The following is a 27,980-nucleotide window of genomic DNA, read 5'->3' as shown; positions in this document are numbered from 1 at the left end:
CATAACCTCTGATTCCGCTATCTGTAAGAGCTCTATCCATCTCTTTCTTGAAAGCATCCAGAGACTTGGCCTCCACTGCCTTCTGGGGCAGAGCATTCCACATATCCACCACTCTCTGGGTGAAAAAGTTTTTCCTCAACTCCGTTCTAAATGGCCTACCCCTTATTCTTAAACTGTGGCCTCTGGCTCTGGACTCACCCATCAGCGGGAACATGCTTCCTGCCTGCAGCGTGTCCAATCCCTTAATAATCTTATATGTTTCAATCAGATCCTCTCTCATCCTTCAAAATTCCAGTGTATACAAGCCCAGTTGCTCCAATCTTTCAACATATGACAGTTCTGCCATCCCGGGAATTAACCTTGTCAACCTACGCTGCACTCCCTCAATAGCAAGAATGTCCTTCCTCAAATTTGGAGACCAAAACTGCACACAATACTTCAGGTGTGGTCTCACCAGGGCCCCGTACAGCTTCAGAAGGACCTTTTTGCTCCTTTTTGTGTGTCTTCTTCAGCTCCTTCCTCGCTAGAACCCTCTAGAGCTCTGTCTAATCCTTGCTTCTAACCCGTAAGTGAGCTTCTTTCTTCCTCTTGACTAGATGTTACGCATCTCTTGCCAGCCACGGTTCCTTCACTCTACCATCCTATCCGTCTCAATGGGACAAGCCTATCCAGAACCCGATGCAAACAACCTTGACATTTCTTTTGTGCATTTTCCTGAGCACACCCATTTCCAATTTTTCCTCCTAAATTCTTGCCTAATAGAATTTCCCCTCCGCCAATTAAATACTTTCCCAATCCATCTGCTTCTATCCCTCTCCAAAGGTAAGGGAGCTCTGGTTACTGTCTCCAAAATGCTCAGCCCCCATGAGATCAGACACCTGACCTGGTTGATTGCCTAGCACTGCATCCAGTGTGGCCTCTCCTTTAGTTGGCCTGTCCATGTAAACCCTTTGCACCAAGGAGGTGCTAATTGATATTACGGCAGTCGAAGTCACCCATGACAGCCCTGTTATTCTTGCACCTTTCTAAAACCTGCCTCTTGATCTGTTCCTCAGTGTCTCTGTTGCAATTGAGGGTTGGGGGAAGTGTCTATAGAATATTCTGAAGAGAGTGTTTGTGCCCTTCCTGTTTCTCTCTTCCACCCACATTAACTCATTTAATGACAGTACGTTTCCCGACAACTCTCACAACTCCTTCAGCCTGGTGTCTTCACAGGTTCCGATGAAGGGTCTCGGCCCGAAACACTGACTGCTTATTCCCCTCCATAGATACTACCTGACTGGCTAAGTTCCCCCAGCATTTTGCGTGTGTTTTCCACGTCCATTTGTTAAGTTCAAGTCCAAGTTTAATTGCCATTATGCAGCCATACGAAATAGCATCCCTCTGGGGCCAAGGTGTCAAACAACAGTCAAACACAGCACACCTAGTTACCATAGCAGAAAAATATACAGTCACCAAAAAATAATATAGCCCAAGTCCCTGAGCTGCATGGCCTATAGATTGATGGTGCATGGGAGCCACATTTACGTAAGAAGAAGTACACAGCACTTCCTCATCATGTGTTAGCATAGCCATAGATGAATAAAATCCAGCTCATCTTCCACTGAGCAAACACTGGAGAGCAGCACTGATGGGAGGGGCCAGCCCAGCATGGACTCCAGTGCACCAACCACACCTCTACACTCTCCCCATCTCTTCCAGCATCTCCTCCCCTGGACGGCGGCCGTGGCACGATGGCTTGGTCTGCACAACTACTGTGATTACAAGACAATAATTTGCAACGTTGTTGGAACGCCTTCTTTCCTGGGGGAAGCGGAGGGGAGGGGAGGGGGGGGGGCTGTAGCAGGTAACAACATGGGAGGCAACAAGCTCATGCTGAGCTCCACCACTATTCAGCAACTCAGTCGTGGGACAGACCTGCAGTACTTGGTGTCAATATCCAGCAGCGTCTTGCAATCATAAGAAGGACATAAAGGACGAATGATTACGCCCAGCACGCCATCATGTTACCGGAATCAGTACGCCATTATGTAGTTAAAGAAATCCAGGTGATACATGCTGATTTGCAAGTCTACCTACTCCAATTACTTAAATAGCTTGCTTAAACATCTCTGCACTTAAAGTTCTTTGATCTCCAAATAAATTTTGCAGAGGAGCACCACTCTATGGGTGTTAACATCATTTGCATTTCAGCCTATGGTCAGCAAAAATGGATATCTACATTGAAGCTGAAGGAAACACACATCCCAATATATTGATCAGCACAAGTGGGAAATGGACTGAGTTGCTAATACTTCTAGACCAAGAAAGCCCATACCCATTCAGTGCTGTTAAATGCAAGTCAATGAACAGCTGATTATTTCAAGATGTAAAAAGGGGAAAGAACTGAACACTAGTGCAGAAATTCATAACAAGATGTGATCACTGTAGCGTCACGCTACCCTGCTCAAGCGATCACTAACATGTTTTCAATCCCATGCATAGAAGCAGATGTTTTCTCTTAGCCTTCAACCATTTTCAGCCTCCTATATGAACCCCTCTCTTTGAGTTTGCTATTATCTATACCTTAACAGGATATCCAATTGAGAACCCAAAGTTAGAGGTAATTCTCAAAATAACATTAGCTATATCATTCTTTTTTTTTGCAATAATGTGTTGCTATGCCACAAGTCTTTGTTTAAATAACGCATCCATCACTGTTTGTTAGCGATGTTTCCCTCAAACATGTCAACCAGGACTTCAGGAGGTGAGGCACTGCAGCTTGTGCAACAATGCCAGCAGCTGCCACAGCCAGTGTGACTCATCTTTGCACATGCAAAATGCTACAAGTTTTAAACGAGAATGCATTTGAATACTGTTATAAAACATTTCATGCGATCGGGAAAGTGAAACACAATTGGAACATAACATTGCCTGCAAAGCTGCACTGAATGGCACTGTTCACTTTTAACTGTATCGTAGGTGGGTTTCAATAGCCTGGTGCTTAGTGACAGGGGCCATTCCAAGTCTGCAGTCTAGCCCTTGGAACACTTTCCCTTTGAGTTAGCACACATGCCTTTTGATAATCTCAGAAAAATTCTTCTTGTGGATATACTGAATGAGCAGTCTAGGATGGCAGGCTATGGTACACAGGTGCAAGCATTGTATGAGGTGGTGAGAGCTGAATTGCTAACCTCACCTGCTACCATCATTTTCTCCTCCTGCCTGGAGGATGAGCCTCAAACCATGGGTGTCGAGATCTTGCTGACATCGTTCCTCTCCCCTGGCCCTGGTCTTCAGATAATCCAGGGGGGACTCTTCTCACATGAAGTTCACTTGTACCTTTTCTCGGAGCAGGGCAGTAAACTGATCACATGTGGCATCACTCTCCTCATGCAGTTGCTCACATGCAGCAATTCTGCTCACAAAGAACAGCAGATGCTTAAGCTGGAGCACCACTTTCCCCTTTGAGGATCACAAAATGATGTCTACTGTCAGAGCTAGTCTGACTCATAGCAGGTTGCTATTTGGTAAAGTCAAGCATCTGGTCTGTTTTTCTGGACAATGAGAGCATCCCGCTGCCCCCTGGTGGCCTATCACTGCTTCTGCAGGAACCATAGAGACCATAGAAAAACTACAGCATAGAAACAGGCCTTTTGGCCCTTCTTGGCTGTGCCGAACCATTTTCTGCCTAGTCCCACTGACCTGCACACGGACCATATCCTTCCATACACCTCCCATCCATGTATCTGTCCAATTTATTCTTAAATGTTAAAAAAGAACCTGCATTTACCACCTCGTCTGGCAGCTCATTCCATACTCCCACCACTCTCTGTGTGAAGAAGCCCCCCTTAATGTTCCCTTTAAACTTTTCCCCCCTCACCCTTAACCCATGTCCTCTGGTTTTTTTCTCCCCTTGCCTCAGTGGAAAAAGCCTGCTTGCATTCACTCTATCTATACCCATCATAATTTTATATACCTCTATCAAATCTCCCCTCATTCTTCTACGCTTCAGGGAATGAAGTCCTAACCTATTCAACCTTTCTCTGTAACTGAGTTTCTCAAGTCCCGGCAACATCCTTGTAAACCTTCTCTGCACTCTCTCAACCTTATTTATATCCTTCCTGTAATTTGGTGACCAAGACTGAACACAATACTCCAGATTCGGCCTCACCAATGCCTTATACAACCTCATCATAACATTCCAGCTCTTATACTCAATACTTTGATTAATAAAGGCCAATGTACCAAAAGCTCTCTTTACGACCCTATCTACCTGTGACGCCACTTTTAGGGAATTTTGTATCTGTATTCCCAGATCCCTCTGTTCTACTACACTCCTCAGTGCCTTACCATCAACCCTGTATGTTCTACCTTGGTTTGTCCTTCCAACGTGCAATACCTCACACTTGTCTGTATTAAACTCCATCTGCCATTTTTCAGCCCATTTTTCCAGCTGGTCCAAGTCCCTCTGCAGGCTCTGAAAACCTTCCTCACTGTCTACTACACCTCCAATCTTTGTATCATCAGCAAATTTGCTGATCCAATTTACCACGTTATCATCCAGATCATTGATATAGATGACAAATAACAACGGACCCAGCACTGATCCCTGTGACACACCACTAGTCACAGGCCTCCACTCGGAGAAGCAATTCTCTACTACCACTCTTTGGCTTCTTCCATTGGGCCAATGTCTAATCCAATTTACCAGCTCTCCATATATACCTAGGGACTGAATTTTCCTAACTAACTTCCCATGCGGGACCTTGTCAAAGGCCTTACTGAAGTCCATGTAGACAATATCCACTGCCTTCCCTTCATCCACTTTCCTGGTAACCTCCTCAAAAAACTCCAATAGATTGGTCAAACATGACCTACCACACACAAAGCCATGTTGACTCTCCCTAATAAGTCCCTGTCTATCCAAATGCTTGTAGATACTGTCTCTTAGTACTCCCTCCAATAACTTACCTACTACCGACGTTAAACTTACCGGCCTAACAATTTCCTGGATTACTTTTTGATCCTTTTTTAAACAACGGAACAACATGAGCCACTCTCCAATCCTCTGGCACTTCACCTGTAGACAGTGACATTCTAAATATTTCTGCCAGGGCCCCTGCAATTTCAACACTAGTCTCCTTCAAGGTCCGAGGGAACACCCTGTCAGGTCCTGGGGATTTATCCACTTTAATTTTCCTCAAGACAGCAAGCACCTCCTCCTTTTCAACCAGCCCTCAGCCAAGGTAGAACTACAAAAAGGCAAGTTTCTTGTCTTCACATCAGCTATCACCTGAATTGATTGTTGTCAAGTTCTTGCAAGGAAGGATGCATGGCCTCAGCATCCATCACCTAATGGCTCCAAAAAAAAACTCCTGAGAGGACCTGAAGATGAGCTCCTCCCTGCTTCTTATCAGCTTCTGTAGTCAAATAGGCCTGACAACACACTCACTATTTTGTTCTGCGTCCACTTCTTCCAAGGTTGAAGGAGACAAATCTATTCCTCATGGTACACCAGCTGTTGTCCTCCACACAGCAGATGTAGCTAAGCCCTCTCAAGTGAACAAGTAGGTCCGATCCATATGCCTTGCACCTGATTGAGCCCGCTCGTGCCTAGTGAAGCTCTCCATGACACACATCTACTTCTGCACTGCACTAGTGCTGCTTCCTGCACCAATGCTGAATCTGTGAATTGCTTGCAACTTCCAGCCTGCCATCAAATTCACTTGGTCCACCTGGACACCTCAGAATCAGCTTTAATATCATCCGCATATATCGTTAAATTTGTTGTTTTGTGGCAGTTGTACATTTCAATAGATAAAATTAAAACCTATATTTCAATAAGTATATCATTCATTTGTTATGTGCCATGTCATATGACGTGGGCAAGCATGGCCTTTCCTTTACCATGATTTTTCTTGGCAAATTTTTCTGGAGAAGCGATTTACCACTGTCTTCTTCTGGGCAGTGTCTTTACAAGATGGGTGATCCCAGCCATTATCAAAACTCTTTAGAGATTGTCTGCATAGCATCAGTAGTCACATAATCAGAACTTGTGATATGCATTGGCTGCTCATACGACCATCCATCCCATGGCTTCACACAACCCTCATCGGGGGGCTAAGCAGGTGCCACACTTTGCCCAACCAAGAGTGACCTTAGGCTAGCAGAGGAAAGGAATTCCTTCCACCTCCTGTGGTAGAGACGTATCTCAATCCTGCCACCCAGTATAACAGAAAACAATAAATTAGTGCAAAAAAGTAAGGGAAATAGTGTTCATGTGTTCATTGTCCATTCAGAAATCTGATGGTGGAGGGAAGAAGGTTTTGAAGAAACGTTGAGCATGTGTCTTCAGGCTCCTGTACCTCCTCCTTGATGGCAGCAATGAGAAGAGGGCATGTACTGGGTAATGAGAGTCTTTAATGATGGATGCCGCCTTGAAGACGTCCTGGATGCTATGGAGGCTCAAAGTCCGAATGAAATATAGCTGTTGTCGTGCTTTCTTTGTAATTACATTAATGTGTTGGACCCAGGATATAACTTTGGAGATGTTGACACCCAGGAACTTGAAACTGCTCACCTTTTCCCCAGCTCATCCCTCGATGAGGATTAGTGTGTGTTCCGTCGACTACCCCTTCTGAAGTGCACAATCAATTCTTTGGTCTTACTGACGTTGAGTGGAAGGTTGTTGCTGTGACACCATTCAACCAGCTGACCTACCTTGCTCCCGTATGCCTTGCCACCATCTGAAATTCTGCCAACAATAGTTGTGTTGTTGGCAAATTTATCGATGGTGTTTGAGCTGTGCCTTGCCACACAATCGTGGGTGTAGAAAGAGTAGAGCAGTAGGCTAAGTACACATCTTTGAGGTGCGCCAGTGTTGATTGTCAGCAAGGAGGAGATGCTTTTTCTGATCAGCACAGACTATGGCTCCCAGTGAGGAAGTCAAGGATCCAGCCGTAGAGGGACGTACAGAGGTCCAGAGGTCCAGGTTTTGGACTCTCACTTTCTCAATTTTTCTGTCTTCATCTCTGGAGACAGACTGTCTACTGATATCCAAGATGGCATCAGAAGATTCAAGATGGCAAAAAAAAGTGGTGACTCCTAGTGTGCAACTCCAAAAGGAATCTTTAAATGTTAACGTTTTGGGCCTCTACAGCTGAAATCTACAGTCACAGCCATGAGTACTTTAGTAAGAAACATTGCTTTAAGTATTTAAGAAATCTATTGATCCTCAAAATTAGCAGATTCTGGACTGCAAACTCAGGTCACAACAGCAGTTTCCCTTTAAGAAAGTACGGATGGCATGCTGTGCTGCAGGTAAAACTGAAATGCAGGGTCCTAAAGCCCTGATCCTAACCATCTTCCTTGACAATTTAGTCTCTGGAAAATAACATTGAAGACGTCAGAGCAAGACTGCAGCACCAGAGGGACATCAGAGACTGCAGCGTACTTTGCTTCACAGAGACGTGGTTCACTCCCAGCACCGTGGACACAGTGCTGCAGCCTGACAGATTCATCTTCCATCGCATGGATTGGACAGTGGCATCAGGTAAAGGCAGATTCAGCGGCATTTTCTTCATGATTAACTCAACATTGTGTACAGACCTGGCGGTTCTGCCTCAGTCCTGCTCCCCCAACCTGGAACATCTAGTGGTCAGGTTTTGTCAGACTTTCGAATCAGATTTAATATCATTGGCCTATGTTGTGAAATTTGTTGATTCGCAACAGCAGTACATTGTAATACCCAATTTTAAAAACTATAAGCTACAATACACCTCCCCCCATACAGACAGTGATGCAGCCAGTTAGAGTGCTCCCCACGGTACATCTGTAGAAATGTGTGGGTGTCTTAGGTGACATACCAAATCTCCTCAAGTTCCTAATTGAATATAGCTACTGTTGTGCCTTCTTTGCAATTACATCAATGTGTCGGGCCCAGAATAGATCCTCAAAGATGTTGACACCCAGGAACTTGAAATTGCTCACTCTCTCCACTTTTGATCCCTCTCTATGAAGACGTTATCAATGTCCAACAGGGCTTTGTGCTCGCAATAAAAAACATCCAAGCCAATCATTTCCACCGTTTGTTGGACTAAACACCACCTCTGATGCCTTCTTCCTGGGGCAGCAACACTCCTGAGCAGCTCACTAGTGGGGTAGTCGTGCAGTACTTGGTGTTAATATCCAGCAGTGTCTTGTGATCATAAAAAAGACAAACACCTTTGTTTGGGCCCTGAGACGTCACTGCAACTAAGCAAGCCTCCACCTAACCAGCTTAATCAAATATGCTTACCATGCTCACACTTTAACTAGTCTGATCACCCGGCTGTACTTCTACTCCCAACATACATGCAAAGACTGAGGACCATGGCAGCAGTGGGGTGGACCACAGGGGTATGGTGAAGGGAGGCAGAGGAACACTCACGGGACTGCTTTGAGTCGATGGATTGGACAATATCCAGGGATTCATATTTGGATCTGAATGAATATGCTACAACTGTCATTGACTTCAGCAAGACCTGTGCGGATGAGTGTGTGGCTTTGAGAACAGACTGCACAAACATAAACCAGAAGACTTGACATAGACCATGAGACTTGCAGTCTGCTGAGGGCTAGATCTGTGGTGTTCAAGACTGGTGTTCCAGAACTCTACAAGATGTCCAGGTACAACCTACAGAAGGCTATTTTAAGAGCAAAAAGCAATTCCAAGTGAAGTTAGAAAGGGAATCAGATGCACATCAGTTATGGCAGTGAAAGTTAACATCATAAATGCTTCACTCCCTGATGAGCCAAATGTTTTTAATGATACTTTGAAAGGAAGAATAAAAGTATACTGGTGTGAATCCCTGCAGCAGCTGGTGACCCTGTGATATCTGTCTCAGATGTAGATGTGAGAATATCTTTCAAGAGGGTGAACCCTCGCAAGGCGTCAGGCCCTGATGGTGTACTTGGTAGGACACTGAAAACCTGTGCCAACCAACCGGCAGGAGTATTCAAATTCATTTTCAATCTCTCAATGCCGCAGTCAGAGGTTCCCACCAGCTTCGATAGGGCATCAATTATACCAGTACCCTAGAAGAACATGGTAAGCTGCTTCAATGAATATCACCCAGTTACACTCACACCCACTGTAACAAAGTGCTATGAGAGGTAGACCATTGGTAAAATTCATTCCTGAAGATGGCATAGAAACATAGAAAATAGGTGCAGGAGTAGGCCATTCAGCCCTTCGAGCCTGCACCGCCATTTATTATGATCATGGCTGATCATCCAACTCAGAACCCTGCACCAGCCTTCCCTCCATACCCCCTGATCCCCGTAGCCACAAGGGCCATATCTAACTCCCTCTTAAATATAGCCAATGAACTGGCCTCAACTGTTTCCTGTGGCAGAGAATTCCACAGATTCACCACTCTCTGTGTGAAGAAGTTTTTCCTAATCTCAGTCCTAAAAGGCTTCCCCCTTATCCTCAAACTGTGACCCCTCATTCTGGACTTCCCCAACATCGGGAACAATCTTCTTGCATCTAGCCTGTCCAATCCCTTTTGGATTTTATACGTTTCAATCAGATCCCCCCTCAATCTTCTAAATTCCAACGAGTACAAGCCTAGTTCATCCAGTCTTTCTTCATATGAAAGTCCTGCCATCCCAGGAATCAATCTGGTGAACCTTCTTTGTACTCCCTCTATGGCAAGGATGTCTTTCCTCAGATTAGGGGACCAAAACTGCACACAATACTCCAGGTGTGGTCTCACCAAGACCTTGTACAACTGCAGTAGTACCTCCCTGCTCCTGTACTCGAATCCTCTCGCTATAAATGCCAGCATACCATTCGCCTTTTTCACCGCCTGCTGTACCTGCATGCCCACTTTCAATGACTGGTGTATAATGGCACCCAGGTCTCGTTGCACCTCCCCTTTTCCTAATCGGCCACCATTCAGATAATAATCTGTTTTCCTATTTTTGCCACCAAAGTGGATAACTTCACAGTTATCCACATTAAATTGCATCTGCCATGAATTTGCCCACTCACCCAACCTATCCAAGTCACCCTGCATCCTCTTAGCATCCTCCTCACAGCTAACACTGCCGCCCAGCTTCGTGTCATCCGCAAACTTGGAGATGCTGCATTTAATTCTCTCATCCAAGTCATTAATATATATTGTAAACAACTGGGGTCCCAGCACTGAGTCTTGCGGTACCCCACTAGTCACTGCCTGCCATTCTGAAAAGGTCCCGTTTATTCCCACTCTTTGCTTCCTGTCTGCTAACCAATTCTCCATCCACATCAATACCTTACCCCCAATACCGTGTGCTTTAAGTTTGCACACTAATCTCCTGTGTGGGACCTTGTCAAAAGCCTTTTGAAAATCCAAATATACCACATCCACTGGTTCTCCCTTATCCACTCTACTAGTTACATCCTCAAAAAATTCTATGAGATTTGTCAGACATGATTTTCCTTTCACAAATCCATGCTGACTTTGTCCGATGGCGGCACGACTAGATGCAGCGGCCTAGCGCTCTTTGAGTTTTGGCAGCTATTTTATTTTCATAGTGTTTCTATGTGTTTTTATTTGTGTAATAGCATGTGTACATTGCAGTAGGGCCGAGATTCTAGCGATGGCGGACTACTGCACTCCAGACTTTAACAGCTGGAGCTTTACTCCTCCGGAGATCCGGCGCTACCCTGCGAGCGAAGGAATCAATGTCCCCACGCTGAGATGGCGCAGACGGTGGCGACACAGGAAGCAGAAAAGGGGTAAGAGAGGAGGCCTACAGGCTAGGCTAAAAGCTGACCCCTACAAACCGGCCATCCCAAGCCTTTTTCTCGCCAACACCCGGTCACTAAATAATAAGATGGACGAGCTGCGACTGCGGATTACTTTGCACAGTTTGAATCATTGTGTGATGATAATAACGGAGACATGGCTCGACCAGTATATTCCGGATGCAGCTATCGAGTTGGCGGGCCGCGCCGTTTTCAGGGCGGACAGGACTAGTCACTCCGGCAAGATCCGAGGAGGGGGACTTTGCATTTATATACATAACAGTTGGTGTACAGAAGTTACGGTTATAGATACTCACTGTTCCCCGGACACTTAATACCTGATGTTGCAGTGCAGACCTTTTTACTTGCCGAGAGAGCTTACATCGGTTGTTATAGCAGCTGTTTACATACCACCGCAGGCTAACGCTAAGCTAGCTATGGAGAAGTTACATCACTCCATTAGCCAGTGCCTATCAGCACAACCAGACAGCATTGTTATAGCAGCTGGGGACTTCAATCATACCAACTTGAAGTCTGTTTTACCTAAATTCCATCAGTATGTGAACTTCCCGACAAGGGAAAAGAACACCTTGGATAAAGTCTACTGCAATCTTCCTCATGCATATAAAGCCAGCCGTCTGCCACATTTGGGACTCTCAGACCATCTGTCTCTGTCCCTGACCCCGGCATATAAACCACTCAGCTGTAGACAAAGACCATATATGAAGACAGTCAAAGTATGGACTAAGGAGGCTACCTCTGCTCTACAAGACTGCTTCGATAACACAGATTGGGAAGTTTTTGATGAAGGGGAAGATCTGGAAGGGCACACATCAGCTGTTCTTTCCTATATAAACTTTTGTGCTGAGAATGTCATGGACACAAAGTCTGTTAAGGTGTTCCCCAGCCAAAAACCTTGGTTCAATAGCATGGTGAGGATCTTGCTAAGAACACGGGATGCTGCTTTTAAATCTGGGGATCTACAGGCCTATGGGCAGGCAAGAAGAGCCCTGAAAAGCGGCATCAGATAGGCCAAGCGCAGATATAAACAGCGTATAGAGGAGCACTTTACCAATAACAACTCCAGATGTATGTGGCAGGGGATAAAGACTCTTACTGGCTACAAGGACAGCTATACAGTCACAAACTCCTCAGATAGGACACTGCCAGACACTCTGAACCAGTTCTTTTCTCGCTTTGACAGTCAGAATGGAGAAGTCGGCATCCAGTCAGCACTAGCAGAGGAGGATGACCCTATACAATTACACCAACACCAGGTCAGATCCGCCCTGCCCGGAGTCAATGCGAGGAAAGCAGCTGGCCCAAATGGAGTCACCGGAAGGATTCTTAAGGACTGCGCAGATCAACTAGCGGGAGTATTTACTACCATCTTCAACCTCTCGCTACTACATTCTGTAGTCCCCACCTGCCTTAAGTCAGCCACAATAATACCCATACCAAAGAAAAGTACAGTGAACTGCCTTAATGACTATCGCCCAGTTGCTCTAACTCCTATCATCATGAAATGTTTTGAGAGATTCATACTGTCTTATATTAAGTCTGCCATACCTGCTGACCTTGATAAATACCAGTTTGCGTATCGTGCAAACAGATCGACAGAGGATGCAGTCATCACATCGCTCCACACGGCCCTTACAAACCTGGATCAGGATAACACCTTTGTAAGAATGCTGCTTGTGGACTACAGCTCAGCTTTTAATACAGTCATCCCCTACAAACTGGAGCAGAAATTAAGCAACCCGGGCCTTGGCAGTTCACTGTGCTCATGGATACTGGATTTTCTGAGTAACAGACCCCAAAGTGTCAGGATGGGAGAACACACATCATCTACTCTCATCTTGAACACCGGTACACCACAAGGGTGTGTTCTCAGCCCCTCCTCTATTCTCTTTTTACCCATGACTGCTCTACCATTCACTCCACCAACACCATTGTCAAATTTGCTGACGATACCACCCTAATAGGTATCATATCAGACTGTGATGAGACAGCCTATAGGGAGGAGGTACAGCATTTGACAGAATGGTGTTGTCATAATAACCTGGACTTGAACATCACAAAAACCAAGGAGCTGATAGTAGACTTCAGGAAATCAAAGCGCGTCGAGCATTCTGCTCTGCACATATACGGGAAAGAGGTGGAAAGAGTAGAAAGTTTCAAGTTCCTCAGCGTCCACATCTCCGCTGACCTCACCTGGACTGCCCATATCTCTTATCAGGTGGGGAAGGTCCAACAGAGGCTCTACTTCCTAAGGAAGCTAAAGCACGCTCTCCTCCCTCATCACCTGCTGATCAACTTGTATCGGACAACTATAGAGAGCCTCCTGACGTATTGCTGTGCAGTGTGGTTTGCCAGCTGCACAGAACAGAACAGGAAGGACTTGCAGTGGGTGGTGAGGGTAGCAGAGCGGGTTACTGGTACATTACCCTCCCTCAGAGACATTTATACTGGCAGACTTCAAAAGAAGACTACTTAAAAGAAGGCTACTTGTATTTCAAAGGATCCCACTCATCCTGGACATCACCTGTTTTCCCCTCTACCTTCTGGGAAGAGATACAGAGCATTAAGGACGAAAACAAAGAGACTCCTTAACAGCTTCTATCCACAAGCAGTGAAATGAATAACACCCCCTTTCCTTCTCCTGCCCCCGTCCTAAGACGGCGGCAGCTAAATGCATCACACTTCCAGGAATGGCAGGTGTGCAATAGTCCTACCCCCCCCCCACCCATATATTATTAATTTTGGACTGCACTCCTGAGGTTTTAGAGTTTGTTTTATGTATATATTCTTTGTCATGCTGCAAAACCTTGAGCTGCTAGACTGTGTTTCATTGCTCCACAACAATGACAATAAAGATATTCTTCTTCTTCTTACCGAAGCAAGGACCTCAGCTGGCTGCAACTTGCCTACCACCACAATAGGTCTACAGCGGATGCAATCTCATTGTCTCTCTACTCAGCCTTAGACCACCTGGAAACCAGCAATACGTAAGGCGGTGTGCTGCTTATTGATCACAGCTCAGCATTCAACAGCATCATCCCCTCAGTACTAATCAATAAGATTCAAACCCGGATCTCTGTACCTTCCTCTGCAACTGAATCATTGACCTCCTCATCAGGAGATCACAATCAGTGTCGATTGGAAATAACATCTCCTCTTCGCTGGCGTTCAACACCAAGGACGCAGACAGCTCCTCGTTCTTTCAGTTCTGCCATGAACTCAAAACAATGACACTGCCAGGCTCATTTTTCTCACAACACCGTAGACCTTACCAGACATCTGTTTCAATGTTTCTCCTTAAATTGTCAACACAATCTCATCAAATATTTGCAAATCACAACAGCTCTCAGCTGTAGTTTTTTATCTTCATATTTGCAGTGTCAAAGTCAGTGGAGATCACATAATTTCATTAAGCAATCAAATCACATTATTACATCAATGAGGCAAAACATCACTCCTTACTCACACAAAAACTAATATTAGTCATACTGTTCTTTCTTTCTCAAAGCCTTTTTGCAATTGCAAAATCAATGTTTTGCACTCCTCTGCTTTTTTTTAGATTAGATTAGATTATGAGGACACACAGTCCTCCTTTATGGTCATTTAGTAATGCATGCATTAAGAAATGATACTATGTTCCTCCAGAATGATATCACAGAAACACAAGACAAACCAAGACTAAAAAAATTGACAAAAACCATATAACTATAACATATAGTTACAACAGTGCAAAGCAATACCGTAATTTGATAAAGAACAGACCATGGGCACGGTAAAAAAAAGTCTCTGAGTCTCTCGAAAGTCCCATCATCTCACGCAGATGGTAGAAGGAAGAGAAACTCTTTTCCTGCCATGAACCTCCAGCGCCGCAAACCTGCCGATGCAGCACCCTGGAAGCACCCAACCACAGCCGACTCTTGAGCCTGTCCGAAAACTTCGAGCCTCCGAACAGCCCTCCGACACCGAGCACCGAGCACCATCTCTGCCGAGCACTTCGACCCCAGCCCTGGCAACAGGCAATAGGTAAAGCCAAGGATTTGGGGCCTTCTCCTCCAGAGATTCTCGAATGCACAGTAGCAACAGCAGCGAAGCAGGCATTTCAGAAGTTTCTCCAGATGTTCCTCCGTGTATTTTTCTGTTTTAACATATATCTTTTATTTCAATGTCCCTCATAACCATAAAAATGGTTTCCTTTTTACTTTAGTCCTTTCTCTGGCTGTCGTTGTTTTTTGGCACCAAGGTTTGGACCCATTGTACATCTTCAATGACTTCATCCTGTTTTCCACCTGAATGGTTTACAACCAATATTTGAACAAATGTGTTCTAGTTCTGTTGTTTACTTTTTCCCAATGCATTTCTCACATACAAATCTGGGATTCCCCTTGATAATAATTCCTAATTCCCAACTGAGGTATAGAAATGGAATATAAACTCCAAATGACCCTCCCTGGTAGTTCAGCAAGCATTTCCAGCAATGGCTACGGACATTGTTATTAGCTGAATGCAGTCAACCTGGACCAAACTGACTGATCTCACACCAGTAGTAACCCAAACTTAAAACATAGCCTTCTAACTACAGCTTGAAATTTACAAACTTTGTAAAAAAAAACTGGCATAAGAAGCTTCTCTTACACAATTTTTCCACTCATTAAATAAATACATTTCAATTATTCTTGATTTATGTAGTTCTATGTGTATTTGATGCTTGCATGTGTTTTTAAGCGATGTGTTGAAAAGAGGAGCACATGTAATTAAAGCAGCCTGATTAAAACTCAGTGTTTTAACTGCACATGGTTTACCTCATTGTTGGATGGCATTTAAGATACAAAATGCTTTTGATTACCTCAAATATCCCAAATGTGAGCAACTCATCATACTAAATAAATAGTGGTCACCTTTAATAAAAAATGTCACTGAGAAACATAGGGTAGTGCACTAAATCAACACAGACAAAATGCTGGAGGAACTCAGCAGTCAGGCAGCATCTATGGAAATGAATAAACAGTCAATGTTTCAGGCTACGACCCTTCTTCAGGACTGGAAAGGGGGAAGATGCCAGAATAAAAAGGAGGGGAGAGGGAAAGAGCTGGAGAGGAAGGAATTTGATAGGAGAGGAGAGTGGGCCATAGGAGAAAGGGAAGGAGGAGGGAACCCAAGGGGAAGCGATAGGCAAAGTGAGAAGAGCAAGAGGTAGATCTTCACTTCCACAGATGGAAAAGTTCTTTCTTTCTTTTCAAATCTTTTTATTTTATATATATATAGGAAAAATAACATGAGTACATCGAAGTAACAACACTTACAATGCCTCAAAAAAACCCCATCATCTTAAAGATTGAAAACAAAATTTTGTGATAACAAAAAAAACTACTAAGCAGGAAAATGAGGGAAAAAAAAAGAGAACCCATTAGGTGTACAACCCCGGAGCCATGCGTCATACACAAAGCTTCTAAAAATAAACATCAAACCACCAGCAAGAAAAGAAAATATACTAAAAGAATTTACAATTAGATCGTGGAAAAATTATATCAATTAACTCAAATGATAATAACCAGCAAATGAGCCCCATCTTTTCTCAAAATCAAATAAAGGTTCAAAGGTTCGACTTCTAATTTTCTCCAAACTAAGACACAGCGTCATTTGAGAGAGCCATTGTGACAAAGTGGGAGCTGATGTATCCTTCCACTTCAACAAAATGGCCCTCCTAGCTATCAATGTAACAAATGCAATAACATGTTGGTCAGACACAGAAATACCATGAATATTTTGGGAACTATTCCAAAAAGCACAGTTAATTTATTCGGTTGTAAATTAATTTTAAGTGCTTTAGAAATTGTTGAGAAAACCAACTTCCAGAACTGTTCCAATATAGAACAAGACCAAAACATATGTGTCAGTGTAGCTGTCTTAGTTTTACATCTATCACAATGACTATCAACATTAGGAAAGATTTTAGAAAGTCTCTCCTTCATCAAATGATAACGATGTACAATTTTAAATTGAATCAATGAATGGCTAGCACAAATTGAAGAAAAGTTAACCAACTTCAATATCCGCATCCAATCCTCCGTCATAAAAGTCAAATTAAGTTCCTTTTCCCAATCTTGTTTAATCTTAGACAAAGGACGCTTATCCCATTGTAATAATAAATTATAAATTCTTCCAATAGAACCCTTAATCAAAGGATTCATACTCATAATAGTATCTAACAGGTCAGCCTCCAATATGTAAGGGAAATTACTTAAATTTTTGTAAAAAATGTCTAATTTGAAGGTATTGCAAAAAGTGTGATTATGAAAGAGAATATTTATCAGTTAATTTTTCAAGGGACATCAATCTATCTTCTTTAAATAAATCCAAAAAAGAATTAATACCTTTATTTTTCCAAAGTAGAAAAATTGGATCACTGAAAGAAGGCTTAAAAAAGTAATTTCGGTAAATTAAACTACAAAGTTTAAATTTTGTAAGATTAAAAGAATTGCGGAACTGGAGCCAAATTTGTAAAGAATACTAAATCACAGAGTATAAATTTAAATTAACAACTTTATCTAATTGCATAGGTAAAGGAGCCCCCAATTTACAAAGTTAAATAAAATTGTTTTACAACTGTTAGTTCCAAATCTACCCAAATTGGCCAATCAGTCTTACCAACCCAGTATAACCATAAAGACATATATCGCAGATTAACAGTCTAATAATACATTCTAAAATTAGGCAAAGCAAGACCTCCATCCTTCTTCAATTTTTGTAAATGACATTTACTAATTCTTGGTCTTTTATCATTCCAAGTAAAAGATAAAAAAGATAAACGGATGGAAAAGTTGACCATGCAACCAAAGTGCTTTTGTTGAACAGCTTTTCATATCCTTGTACTGCACTCAACGATAACTAGAAAAGACTCTAAATCTTTCACCTAACAACACACATCAAAGTTGCTGGCGAACGCAGCAGGCCAGGCAGCATCTCTAGGAAGAGGTGCAGTCGACGTTTCGGGCCGAGACCCTTCGTCAGGACTAACTGAAGGAAGAGTGAGTAAGGGATTTGAAAGTGGGAGGAGGAGGGGGAGATCCAAAATGATAGGAGAAGACAGGAGGGGGAGGGATGGAGCCAAGAGCTGGACAGGTGATTGGCAAAAGGGATACGAGAGGATCATGGGACAGGAGGTCCGGGGAGAAAGACAGGGGGGGGGGAGACCCAGAGGATGGGCAAGGGGTATAGTCAGAGGGACAGAGGGAGAAAAAGGAGAGTGAGAGAAAGAATGTGTGCATAAAAATAAGTAACAGATGGGGTACGAGGGGGAGGTGGGGCATTAGCGGAAGTTAGAGGAGTCGATGTTCATGCCATCAGGTTGGAGGCTACCCAGATGGAATATAAGGTGTTGTTCCTCCAACCTGAGTGTGGCTTCATCTTTACAGTAGAGGAGGCGTGGATAGACATGTCAGAATGGGAATAGGATGTGGAATTAAAATGTGTGGCCACTGGGAGATCCTGCTTTCTCTGGCAGACAGAGCGTAGATGTTCAGCAAAGCGGTCTCCCAGTCTGCGTTGGGTCCCGCCAATATTTAGAAGGCCACATCGGGAGCACCGGACGCAGTATATCACCCCAGCTGACTCACAGGTGAAGTGTCGCCTCACCTGGAAGGACTGTTTGGGGCCCTGAATGGTGGTAAGGGAGGAAGTGTAAGGGCATGTGTAGCACTTGTTCTGCTTACAAGGATAAGTGCCAGGAGGGAGATCAGTGGGGAGGGATGGGGGGGACGAATGGACAAGGGAGTCACGTAGGGAGCGATCCCTGCGGAAAGCGGTGGGGGGGGAGGGAAAGATGTGCTTAGTGGTGGGATAGTTCAATTTTCCACAATTCACTTTACCTTCTCAGTTTAGGAACAATCCGTACGTTCAGTAGTTTTGAGAGCCTCAGTTGTGTACCCATTAGGAACTTGTATCAACAACCAAGAAAGTGGAGACTGTCATCTCATCTATTGAACAGATCCGGAAGCAAGATTTTGCACTCAAAAGGCAATCTGAACCGAAGATCTTATCAGACTGGTATCTGTTTTCAGAAACCTTTTTCTTCTACTAAAGGCCATGCAGAGGCAGTGGTAAGTTTCATCTTCAATATTGACTTTTGCTGAGAGCTGACACTCATAATGCTAATGTGATAAATGTTTTCCAAGTTCTTGATTTCCAGGAGATGTGGTAGTTCTGTGATGGTGTCACATTGGTAGAGGACCCCTGTCTTTCAAATGCTTAGTATGAGATCCATTCTTTCATAATTTTCAGTGAAGGATTTAACAGTGGCGTGGAGATGTGATTAGAAGTATACATATACGCAAGTATTATCTAGGTATTACAATGCAATGATTGATGTTTCAGCGATATTTCTAGAGTGAAGATAATGAAACACTGAAAGATAGGAGGAGGAGTAGGCCATTCAGCCTCATCATTCATCACAGATCTTCTATTTTAATACCATGTTCCTGCTCTCTCTATGCCACTGGATACCTTTCACATCCAGATATCTATCCACCTCCTTAGCCTCCATTGCCTTCTGTGGTAGAGAATTCCAAAGTTTCCATCACCCTACAGAGTATACAGGTTAACAGTTTCCAGCTCATCCTGTAGACTGACTCCACTCCAGACAAAGCTTGTTGGAGACAGTGCAGTACTGCAGTGAAAAATATTGAGCTTGGTTTACTACCAGGCAGTGATCCTTGCTCTCCTGCACTCTTCATAGCCTCCAGTAGGCAGTTCACAGCAGTGGCAAAATATCATCAATGCTGTGACCACAAAACCGTAAAATACTTTGGAAAGTAAGGGGAATCAATGTCAGTGTCTTCTCACAGGCCAAAACCTCAATACAGAGGCTCTGATCACTTAATCAGCTCTGGGTTGGTGGGCCTTGCTATCTTCATCCACCACAGTGCCTACAGAAGTGAAATGGTTGCAAATCATCCACAACCTGAGGGACTGTCTAAGATCAGATAAGGGTGACTGTAAAATTGTTGGACACTGCAAACAAAGCAATCTGTTAATGGAGTCCAAGATAAATGTTAAATGTTCCTCACTTCTAAGTGGCATCTACATTGAAGCCAAATACAATAAGCGTCCATCCTTTTATGACACTCACCTAGCCTTGGCCTGGTTCGGGGACTTTGCATCTGTGTACGAATTTCCGGCCTCAAGTGAAACTTCTTGGCTTCATCCACTAGATCTCGACACTGAAGGCTGCATCGAATCAGAGGCTGTGGAAAGAGAGAAAATAATTATTCTGAACAGTTCACCGTTTAATAGTAAGATGTCCATTTCCATGTCACTGACATGCTTCCATTTAGTCATACTGCAACACAAATAGGAGATAAGAAAGAAGCAAATTAATATCATAATTCCAAATCCTGAGATAACTTTTGAAAAAACAGGGTGATCAATAATTTCTAAGTGCAGCATTGATTCTCCAACTAGAGAACAGAAAAATCACTAAATGTAGGTCATTCTATGTGGCAGGGAAAACAACTCATTCATTTGAGGGAGAGAATTACATAATTCAATCAACAACAAAAATCTGGTATCACAGCTTGAAAGTGCACATTCATTGACAAACAATCTCTTAACAGAACACGAGAAATTCTGTAAATGCTGGAAATCCAAACCAACACACACAAAATGCTGGAAAAACTCAGCAGGTCAGTCAGCATCTATGGAGAGGAATAAACAGTCGACATTCCAACACCCTCTTCAGGACTGGAAAGGAAGGGAGAAGACGCCAGAATAAAAAGGTGGGGGGAGGGAAAGGAGGATAGCCAGAAGGAACTAGGTGAAGATAGGTGGGTGAGAAAGGTAAAGGGCTGGAGAGGAGAGTGGGCCAAAGGAAGAACAGATAGTTGTCATAAAGGTATGTTGTTAAATAATATGATCTCCATCAATACCATGAGGGCACTGAGACCAGACAAGGAATACCCTGAGCTTTGTACACTGTAACATACATAGGTATACACCACAGATAAATGACTATTGAACACCTAAAAAAATGCAGATGCCAGAAATCTAAAACAGAAACAGAAAAGAAACTTGTTGCACTGCAAGAAGGGTTGGTAAGCAGCCCATCAAGTCTGCTTTACCATTCAATCATGGCTGATTTTTTTTTAAAACCCCATTCTCTCTCCTTCTGTCCGTAACCCTTAAATCATCTGCCACACCTTAACAATCAAGAACCTAACAATCTCTGCCTTAAAACACTCAATGACTTGTCCTCCATAGCCCTCTGTTGGTCAGAGATTGAGAATTCAACACACACAAAATGAGTTCCTCCAGCATTTTGTGTGTGTTGCTCAGATTTCCAGCATCTGCAGGTTTTCTCTTGTTTGTGATTGAGAATTCAAAGTTGGTCTTGTCAATTGACATGTGCTCCCATGAAAAATATACTACATAGTTTCATAGAACCACTTGTTTACATCCAAAACATTTCAGCACAATGTACAAATGTAACCACTGAAACTGCTGATTATCTTATTAGATAGTTAGATGACATGAAAATCCAACATATCTAATGATTTGAAATTCCAAATGAAGTAGAGTCACTGGCATGCATTCTTCATCATCTCAATATTATGTTGAGCACAGTATAGATCCAAATAGAGGTTGACACCCAGAAACTTAAAGCTGTTCATCTTATCCATGTCAATCAGGACTGGAGCATGCTCCCCTGACCTCCCTTTCCTGAAGAACACAATCAATTCCTGGTCTTGCGAACACAGAATGTAACAACACTCAATCTATCTCACTCCTGAGGTGTTTTACCCACATGCCATCTGCAAGTATATAAAAGGCATTTGAGCTGGCTTGACAGAAGAGAAGCAGTGGCCCAAACATCCAACCTCGAGGTGTACCTGTGTAGGTTGTCAGTAAGGAGGAGATGTTACCATTGGTCTGTGCTGACTGGGATCTCCCAATAGTCTAGGATCCAGTTACAGAGGACGTGGCAGAGGTTCAACTTTAGAAGCTTTGTGATTAATACTGAGGGGGTAACGGTATTGAATGTTGAGCTGTATCCTATGTTCTGCTGTTATCTCCAAAGCAGAATGGAATCTAAGGCATCTGTACCCCCATGTCGATGGTAATGTAGGAAGTGGCATTGCCTGGATGGGGGGGGGGGGGGGGCGGTTTGATGATGGATACCACTTTTCTTGAGACAGCGCTCCATGTAAATGTACCCAATGGTGGGGGTGGGGGCTTTGCCTGTGGTGGACTGGGCTGCATCTGCCACTTTCTGTAACCTTTACCATTCCTGGGCATTGGTGCTTCCATACCAGGCTGTGGTGCAACCAGCTATTATTATACATCTATATAATAATATATTATATATTCTATTATTATTAATATATTAAATATTATATTAGAGATTTTGGTGACTTGCCAAAGCTACACAAACTTCTAAGACTTTTTTGTGATGACATTTGCGTTCTGGTCCCAGGACAGATCGTCTGATATGTTAACACCAACAAATTTAGAGCTATTGAGCCTCTCCAACTCTGTTCCCCTAGTAATGACCGGCACATGGACCTTGTTGATTTTGCTGACGTTAAGTGTTTGGGTGCTGCTCAATCAAAATTGCAATCTCCCTCCTAAATGCTGATTCATCATCACCTTTGACTCAGCCAACAAAAGTGGCATCATCAGCAAACTTAAATATGGCATTGGAGCTGTACTTAGCTGTAAGAAGGTTAAGCACACAGTACTGTGCTGCACCTGTGCCAATGTTGAGTGTAGAGGAGATGTTGTTGCAAATCCATACTAATTGGGATTTCCAGTGAGGAAATCAAGGACCCAGTTGTACGGGGAGGTACTGAGGCTCGGGTCATGGAGGTTAGTGATGAGAGGTTGAAGACGTCCATGAATACGTCAGCCAGTTCGCCAGCACAGGCTTTCAATACCTGGCCAGGTAGATGGACAGACAGATGCTTTATTGAACCTAAAGGATAGTACAGTGTCACAGTAGCATGACAAGTGCACAGATATACAAATATTAGAAAAGTAAGAAAGAATTAAAAAAAAAGTTACCTCAAACAGTCTAACAGGAGGGGGTTACAATGGTCACAATACTCCAAACATGGTCTGACCAATGCCTTATAAAATCTCATCATTGCATCCTTGCTTTTATAATTTGGTCCTCTCAAAATGAATACAAACATTGCATTTGCCTTCCTTACTACTGACTCAACAAGGAATTGAGTTTGTTTGCACCTCTGATTTTTGAAATTGCTCCCTGTTTAGAAATTAGTCTATGCCTTTATTCTAAAAGTGCATGACAACACACTTCCCTACACTGTATTCCCTGTCACATTTTTGCCCAGACTCCTAATCTGTCTAAGTCCTTCCGTAGACTCCATGTTTTCTCAACACGTCTATCTGTGTATCATCCACAAACGTGGCCACAGAGCCATCAATTCTGTCACCCAGACCATTGATATATAACGTGAAGTGATATATAACGGACCCTCTACTGACCTCTGCAGAGCACCCGTAATCAATGGCAGCCAATCAGAAAAGTCCTCTTATCCTACTCTTTGCCTTCTGCCAGTCATCCAGTCTTCTGTCAATGTCAAGACCTCTCCTTAGAAGCCTTGTGTGCAGCACCTTGTCAAAGGCCTTCTGAAATCCAAGTAAAATCCAGTCTTGCAAAGGATCTCCCTCTTGAAGGATGTTCTGATATCAGCTTCCCAGACAGAGATCACAGGGTCACCGGATGCTGTCAGGAGATGCATAGATCTAGTGTCTTTCTCTCTTTTAAAGTAATTAAACCCAGCAAGGTGTGAAACATCGCTGTCATTTATACCATTAGCTTTTGCTTTATAGGAAGTAATGGCATGAAATCCCCACCCCAGCTGCTATGCATCCATTTCCCTCTTTAATTTCACATGAAATTGCCTTTTACTCTCATGTTGTCCTTCCATAGGTTGTACTGGTCCAGTCTTCTGATTCATAGCAGTCTCGTAAATGCTCCTCTGCCTCTTTTTTTGTTTTTAAAAAAGAGCATTTAGATCCTTAAAAGATTACAGAGCAATTCTCAGCACTTCAAAGGCCACTGAAATACACAGATGTAAATCACAAGAGCCCACAAACCTTTGAAAAGATACTTAACAAATTGTGTTAACAACTCTCACTGAAATAATGAAATAAAAGAGGAGCAATAAAAATTTGAGGCGTTAAGGAACAAGGAATGAAAAAGCAAATATCCTAGTAAGAGGAGAATTTTTTTTGAAAAGCACTAACAGATTCAACAGATAATTTAATATAAATAGGGCTTGTTAAAGTTGGTAATGCTGAAAATAAATACATTACACTCTATGTTTAAGTGATCTTCTGTGTACTTCTTTTAACTTATCTCACTCAGTATTGAACATAGAAAATAGAACAGTACAGCATTGTACAGGCCATTCAAGCCATAATTTTGCACAAAGCTTTTAACATACTCTAAGATTAATCTCTAACACATCCTTCCCACATAACCGTCCAATATTGTTTCATCCACGTGCCTATCTAAGAGTATCTTAAATGTCCCTAATGTATCTGCCTCTACCACCACCCCTGGCAGCGTGTTCCAAGCATCCACATCTCTGGGTCAAAAAACTTACCTCTGACATCACTCCTCTACTTTCCTCCAGTCACCTCAAAATTATGCCCTCTCCTACTTGGTGCCATTCCACCTTGGGAAAAATGCGCTGGGTGTCCACTCTATCTATGCCACTTACCATCTTGTACATCTCTATCAAGTCACCTCTCATCCTCCTTCACTCCAAAGAGAAAAGCCCTAGCTTTCTCAATCTTTCCTGATATACATACTCTATAATCTAGGCAACAGTCTAGTAAATCTCCTCTGCACAGTCTATAAATCTTCCACACCTTTCCTATAATGAGATGACTGGAAATGAACACAATACTCTAAGTGTGGTCTATCCATAGTTTTATAGAGCTGCAAAACTAACTTGTGCCTCTGGAAATCAATGCCCCAACTAACGATCATACCAAATGCCTTCTTAACCACCCTATTAACTTGCACTACAACTTTGAGGGACCTATGGACGTGATTCTGAAGATCCCTCTGTTTCACCACAGTGCTAAAAATCCTGTCATTAATGCTGTATTCTGTCATCAAATTTGACCTTCCAAAGTGAATAACTTCACGCTTTTCTGGGTTGGACTCCATCTGCCACTTCTCAACCCAGCTCTGTCAATATCCTGTATTGTAGACAACCTTCTACACTATTCACAACTCTATCAACCTTCGTGTCATCTGCAAACTTACTAATCCAACCGTCCACTTCCTCGTCCAAGTCATCTGTAAAACTATCAAAGAGCAGGGGTCCCAAAACAGATCCCTGTGGAACACCACTGGTCACCAATTTCCAGGTAGCGTATGCTCCATCTACAACTACCCACTGCATTCTGTGGGCATGCCAATTCCAAATCTACATAGCCAAGTTTCCCTGGATCCCATACCTCCCAACTTTCTGTATGGACCTACCATATGGGACCTTGTCAAATGCCTTACTAAAATCTTTATACACCAGATGTACTGCTCTACCTTCATCAATGTGCTTTGTCATATCCTCAAAGAATTCAATCAGGATCATGAGGCATGACCTGCCCCTCACAAAGCCATGCTGACTATCCCTAATCAGTTCGTGCTTCTCCAGTCCATGCTTCTCTAGATGCTTGTAAACCCTGTGTCTAAGAATAATCTCCAACAGTTTACTTATCACTGATGTAAGGCTCACTGGTCTATAATTTGCAGGATTATCCCTATTACTTTTCTTGAAGAAAGGATTTCGTTTGTCACCCTCCAATTCTCTGTTACTACTCCTATGGCCAGTGAGGATGCAAAGATCATCACCACAGCCATCTCTTCCCTTGCTTCCCGTAGTAAACCGGGATATATCCCATATGGCTCCGGGGACTAATCTATCCTCATATTTTTCAAAAGTCCTAGGACATCCTCTTTCTTAACATCGACATGTTCTGGCCTACTGGGGACTCCAGCATGCCTGCCACACCTCAGCTCTCTTCTACCGTGCCTCCAGTGCAAACTCCCCTGGGTGGCTGCAACAGGTGATGCCACACAGTGCCCCCGCATTCAGTTTCGCTAATAAACTGGACTTGCAAAAAGAGCCCGTAGGATCACTGGAGACCCAAGTCATCCCAACCACAACCTATTTCAGCTGCTACCATCGGGGAAGCAGTATCGCAGCATAAAAGCCAGGACCAACAGGCTCCAAGACAGCTTCTTCCACTAGGCCATCAGACTGATGAACTCACGCTGAGTTTAGTGTACTCTATATTACATTGACGGTTTTATTTATTATAAGTTATTATAAATTACTATGATTGCACACGGTACATTTAGACGGAGATGTAACATAAAGATTGTTACTCCTCATGTGAAGAATGTAAGAAATAAAGTCAATTCAATTAAATTCTACATTATCAACGTCCAAAAAGGTTTTGCAATCACAAGACAGGCACTCAAGACTATCATTTGCATAGCTTGTTGGAAGAAGATCTCCTACATCTTGCAAAGGAGCACACCATTTTCATCAGATCTATTTTCACTGCTATAGCTAGGAACTAATAAAAAAAAACAAAACTTGATAGAAATCTCAGCCTCCCCTCACCTACCTCTTGCCAAAGCCTCTTGAGCAAAAGTCTCAGTTCCCCACTCTAACCTTGACCCACTCACACTATAGCTACTCCGCAGAAACCTAATTTATTTTTATTCCCTCAAGCTAAGTGCCCAATAACCCAAATGATCTCAAGCTTTGCAGGAAATCCTGATAGGGCCTGGTCACTTTTAAAATCTGGCACTTACTCACCACAAGTATCGGCTCCTGTGATTTCAAGTTCTGCAGAAAGTCCCAACAAGTGCAGCCTGGTTTTTAACTCTGACCCTTACTCACTAGAAACAAGGGCACCTGCAATCTCAAATATCCTGAGCCTTTTCTTCCCCCTTCTTTGTGCATTATCTGCCTTCACTGTTATCTTTTTATAGACTTTTTTGTGTCTTCTATTCTTTCAGTAAGGCCAAAAATAATATATTTGTTTAATCCTTCCTGCCACCTTTTACTGAGTCTTGACACAATCTGTTTCTCCAAACTCCAACTCTCTCTTACCATCACTTACTTATCTATCATCCTTCCCACCAGCCAAGTTGTCCTTGCCACAGTTGCCTTCCTCAATCACTACGATCTTGGGCACCACCTTCTTAATTCCCATCTTTATCTCAATTTCTAATCAAACTTACCTGGCTGATTAAGGGTACTTTACCTCCCTTAATCGCAGGACTCTTCAGAGAGTGGTGCAGACAGCCCAGCGCACCTGTAGTTGTGAACTTCCCATGACCCAGCACATTTACAAAGACAGGTGTGACAAAAGGGTCCGAAGGATCATTGGGAACCTGAGTCAACCCAACCACAATCTATTCCAGCTGCTACCATCCGGGAAACGGTACCGCAGCATAAAAGCCAGGACCAACAGGCTCCAGGACAGCTTCTTCCACCAGGCCATCAGACTGATTAACTGATGCTGATTTGAGTGTATTTGTACATTACATTGACTGTTCTATTTATTATAAGTTAGTATAAATTACTATGATTGTCATTGCACACTGAGACGGAGAGGTAACGTAAAGATTTTTACTCCTCATATATGTGAACGATGTAAGAAATAAAGTCAATTCAATTATATATTTTACTTCCGAATGCCAAATGTCTCCCATAGAGTGGCAAGTCCTCATCCACTGAAAAAGCCTGTTCCCCTTTTTGTTTATTTAAAAGTACTGACAGTGACTTTGACCAGCTGTAAAACAAATGTGGTAACATCACACGGATCCTGGAATGAGACTGAAAATGAGAACAGCCTATATTTGGAACTATCCACATGGAGGAGGGTGTGAGCAAGGGTGGCACTGCAAATTCCAAAAATGACCAAGGTAGTCATGAGAGCAAAGTTGAGGAGGCAAAGAGTTTCACTAAGTCTTGCAAAATGGAGGACAGAAAGTAAAGTACAATAGCAAATAAACAGTTATTACAGCCTACAGGTTAAAAGTAACATCTAATTAAGATGACAGGTGCCACCGTGTTATCTGCAATGAAAGAGCATGACTTATAAACAATGATCAGTTGATTGGCTATTATATAGTATGGGTCCTAATGCCCTT

General features: G+C 43.0%; 1 protein-coding gene across 4 annotated transcripts in view; it reads right to left on the bottom strand.

The window, feature by feature from the left end:
• The window catches only part of klhl12 (kelch-like family member 12), a 128,030-nt gene that overhangs the window by 47,645 nt on the left and 52,405 nt on the right, over positions 1–27,980 (bottom strand). For all 4 annotated transcript variants that reach the window (XM_072253237.1, XM_072253240.1, XM_072253238.1 and 1 more), the window contains exon 7: positions 19,902–20,016. In XM_072253237.1, the coding sequence (XP_072109338.1) occupies positions 19,902–20,016 (115 nt within the window). The remainder of the gene's footprint in view (positions 1–19,901; positions 20,017–27,980) is intronic.

The sequence above is a fragment of the Mobula birostris genome, chromosome 3 (assembly GCF_030028105.1).
Source record: "Mobula birostris isolate sMobBir1 chromosome 3, sMobBir1.hap1, whole genome shotgun sequence".
Lineage (NCBI taxonomy): Eukaryota > Metazoa > Chordata > Chondrichthyes > Myliobatiformes > Myliobatidae > Mobula > Mobula birostris.
The sequence above is the reverse complement of the archived record's forward strand: the minus strand, read 5'-3'. Positions and strand labels throughout refer to the sequence as shown.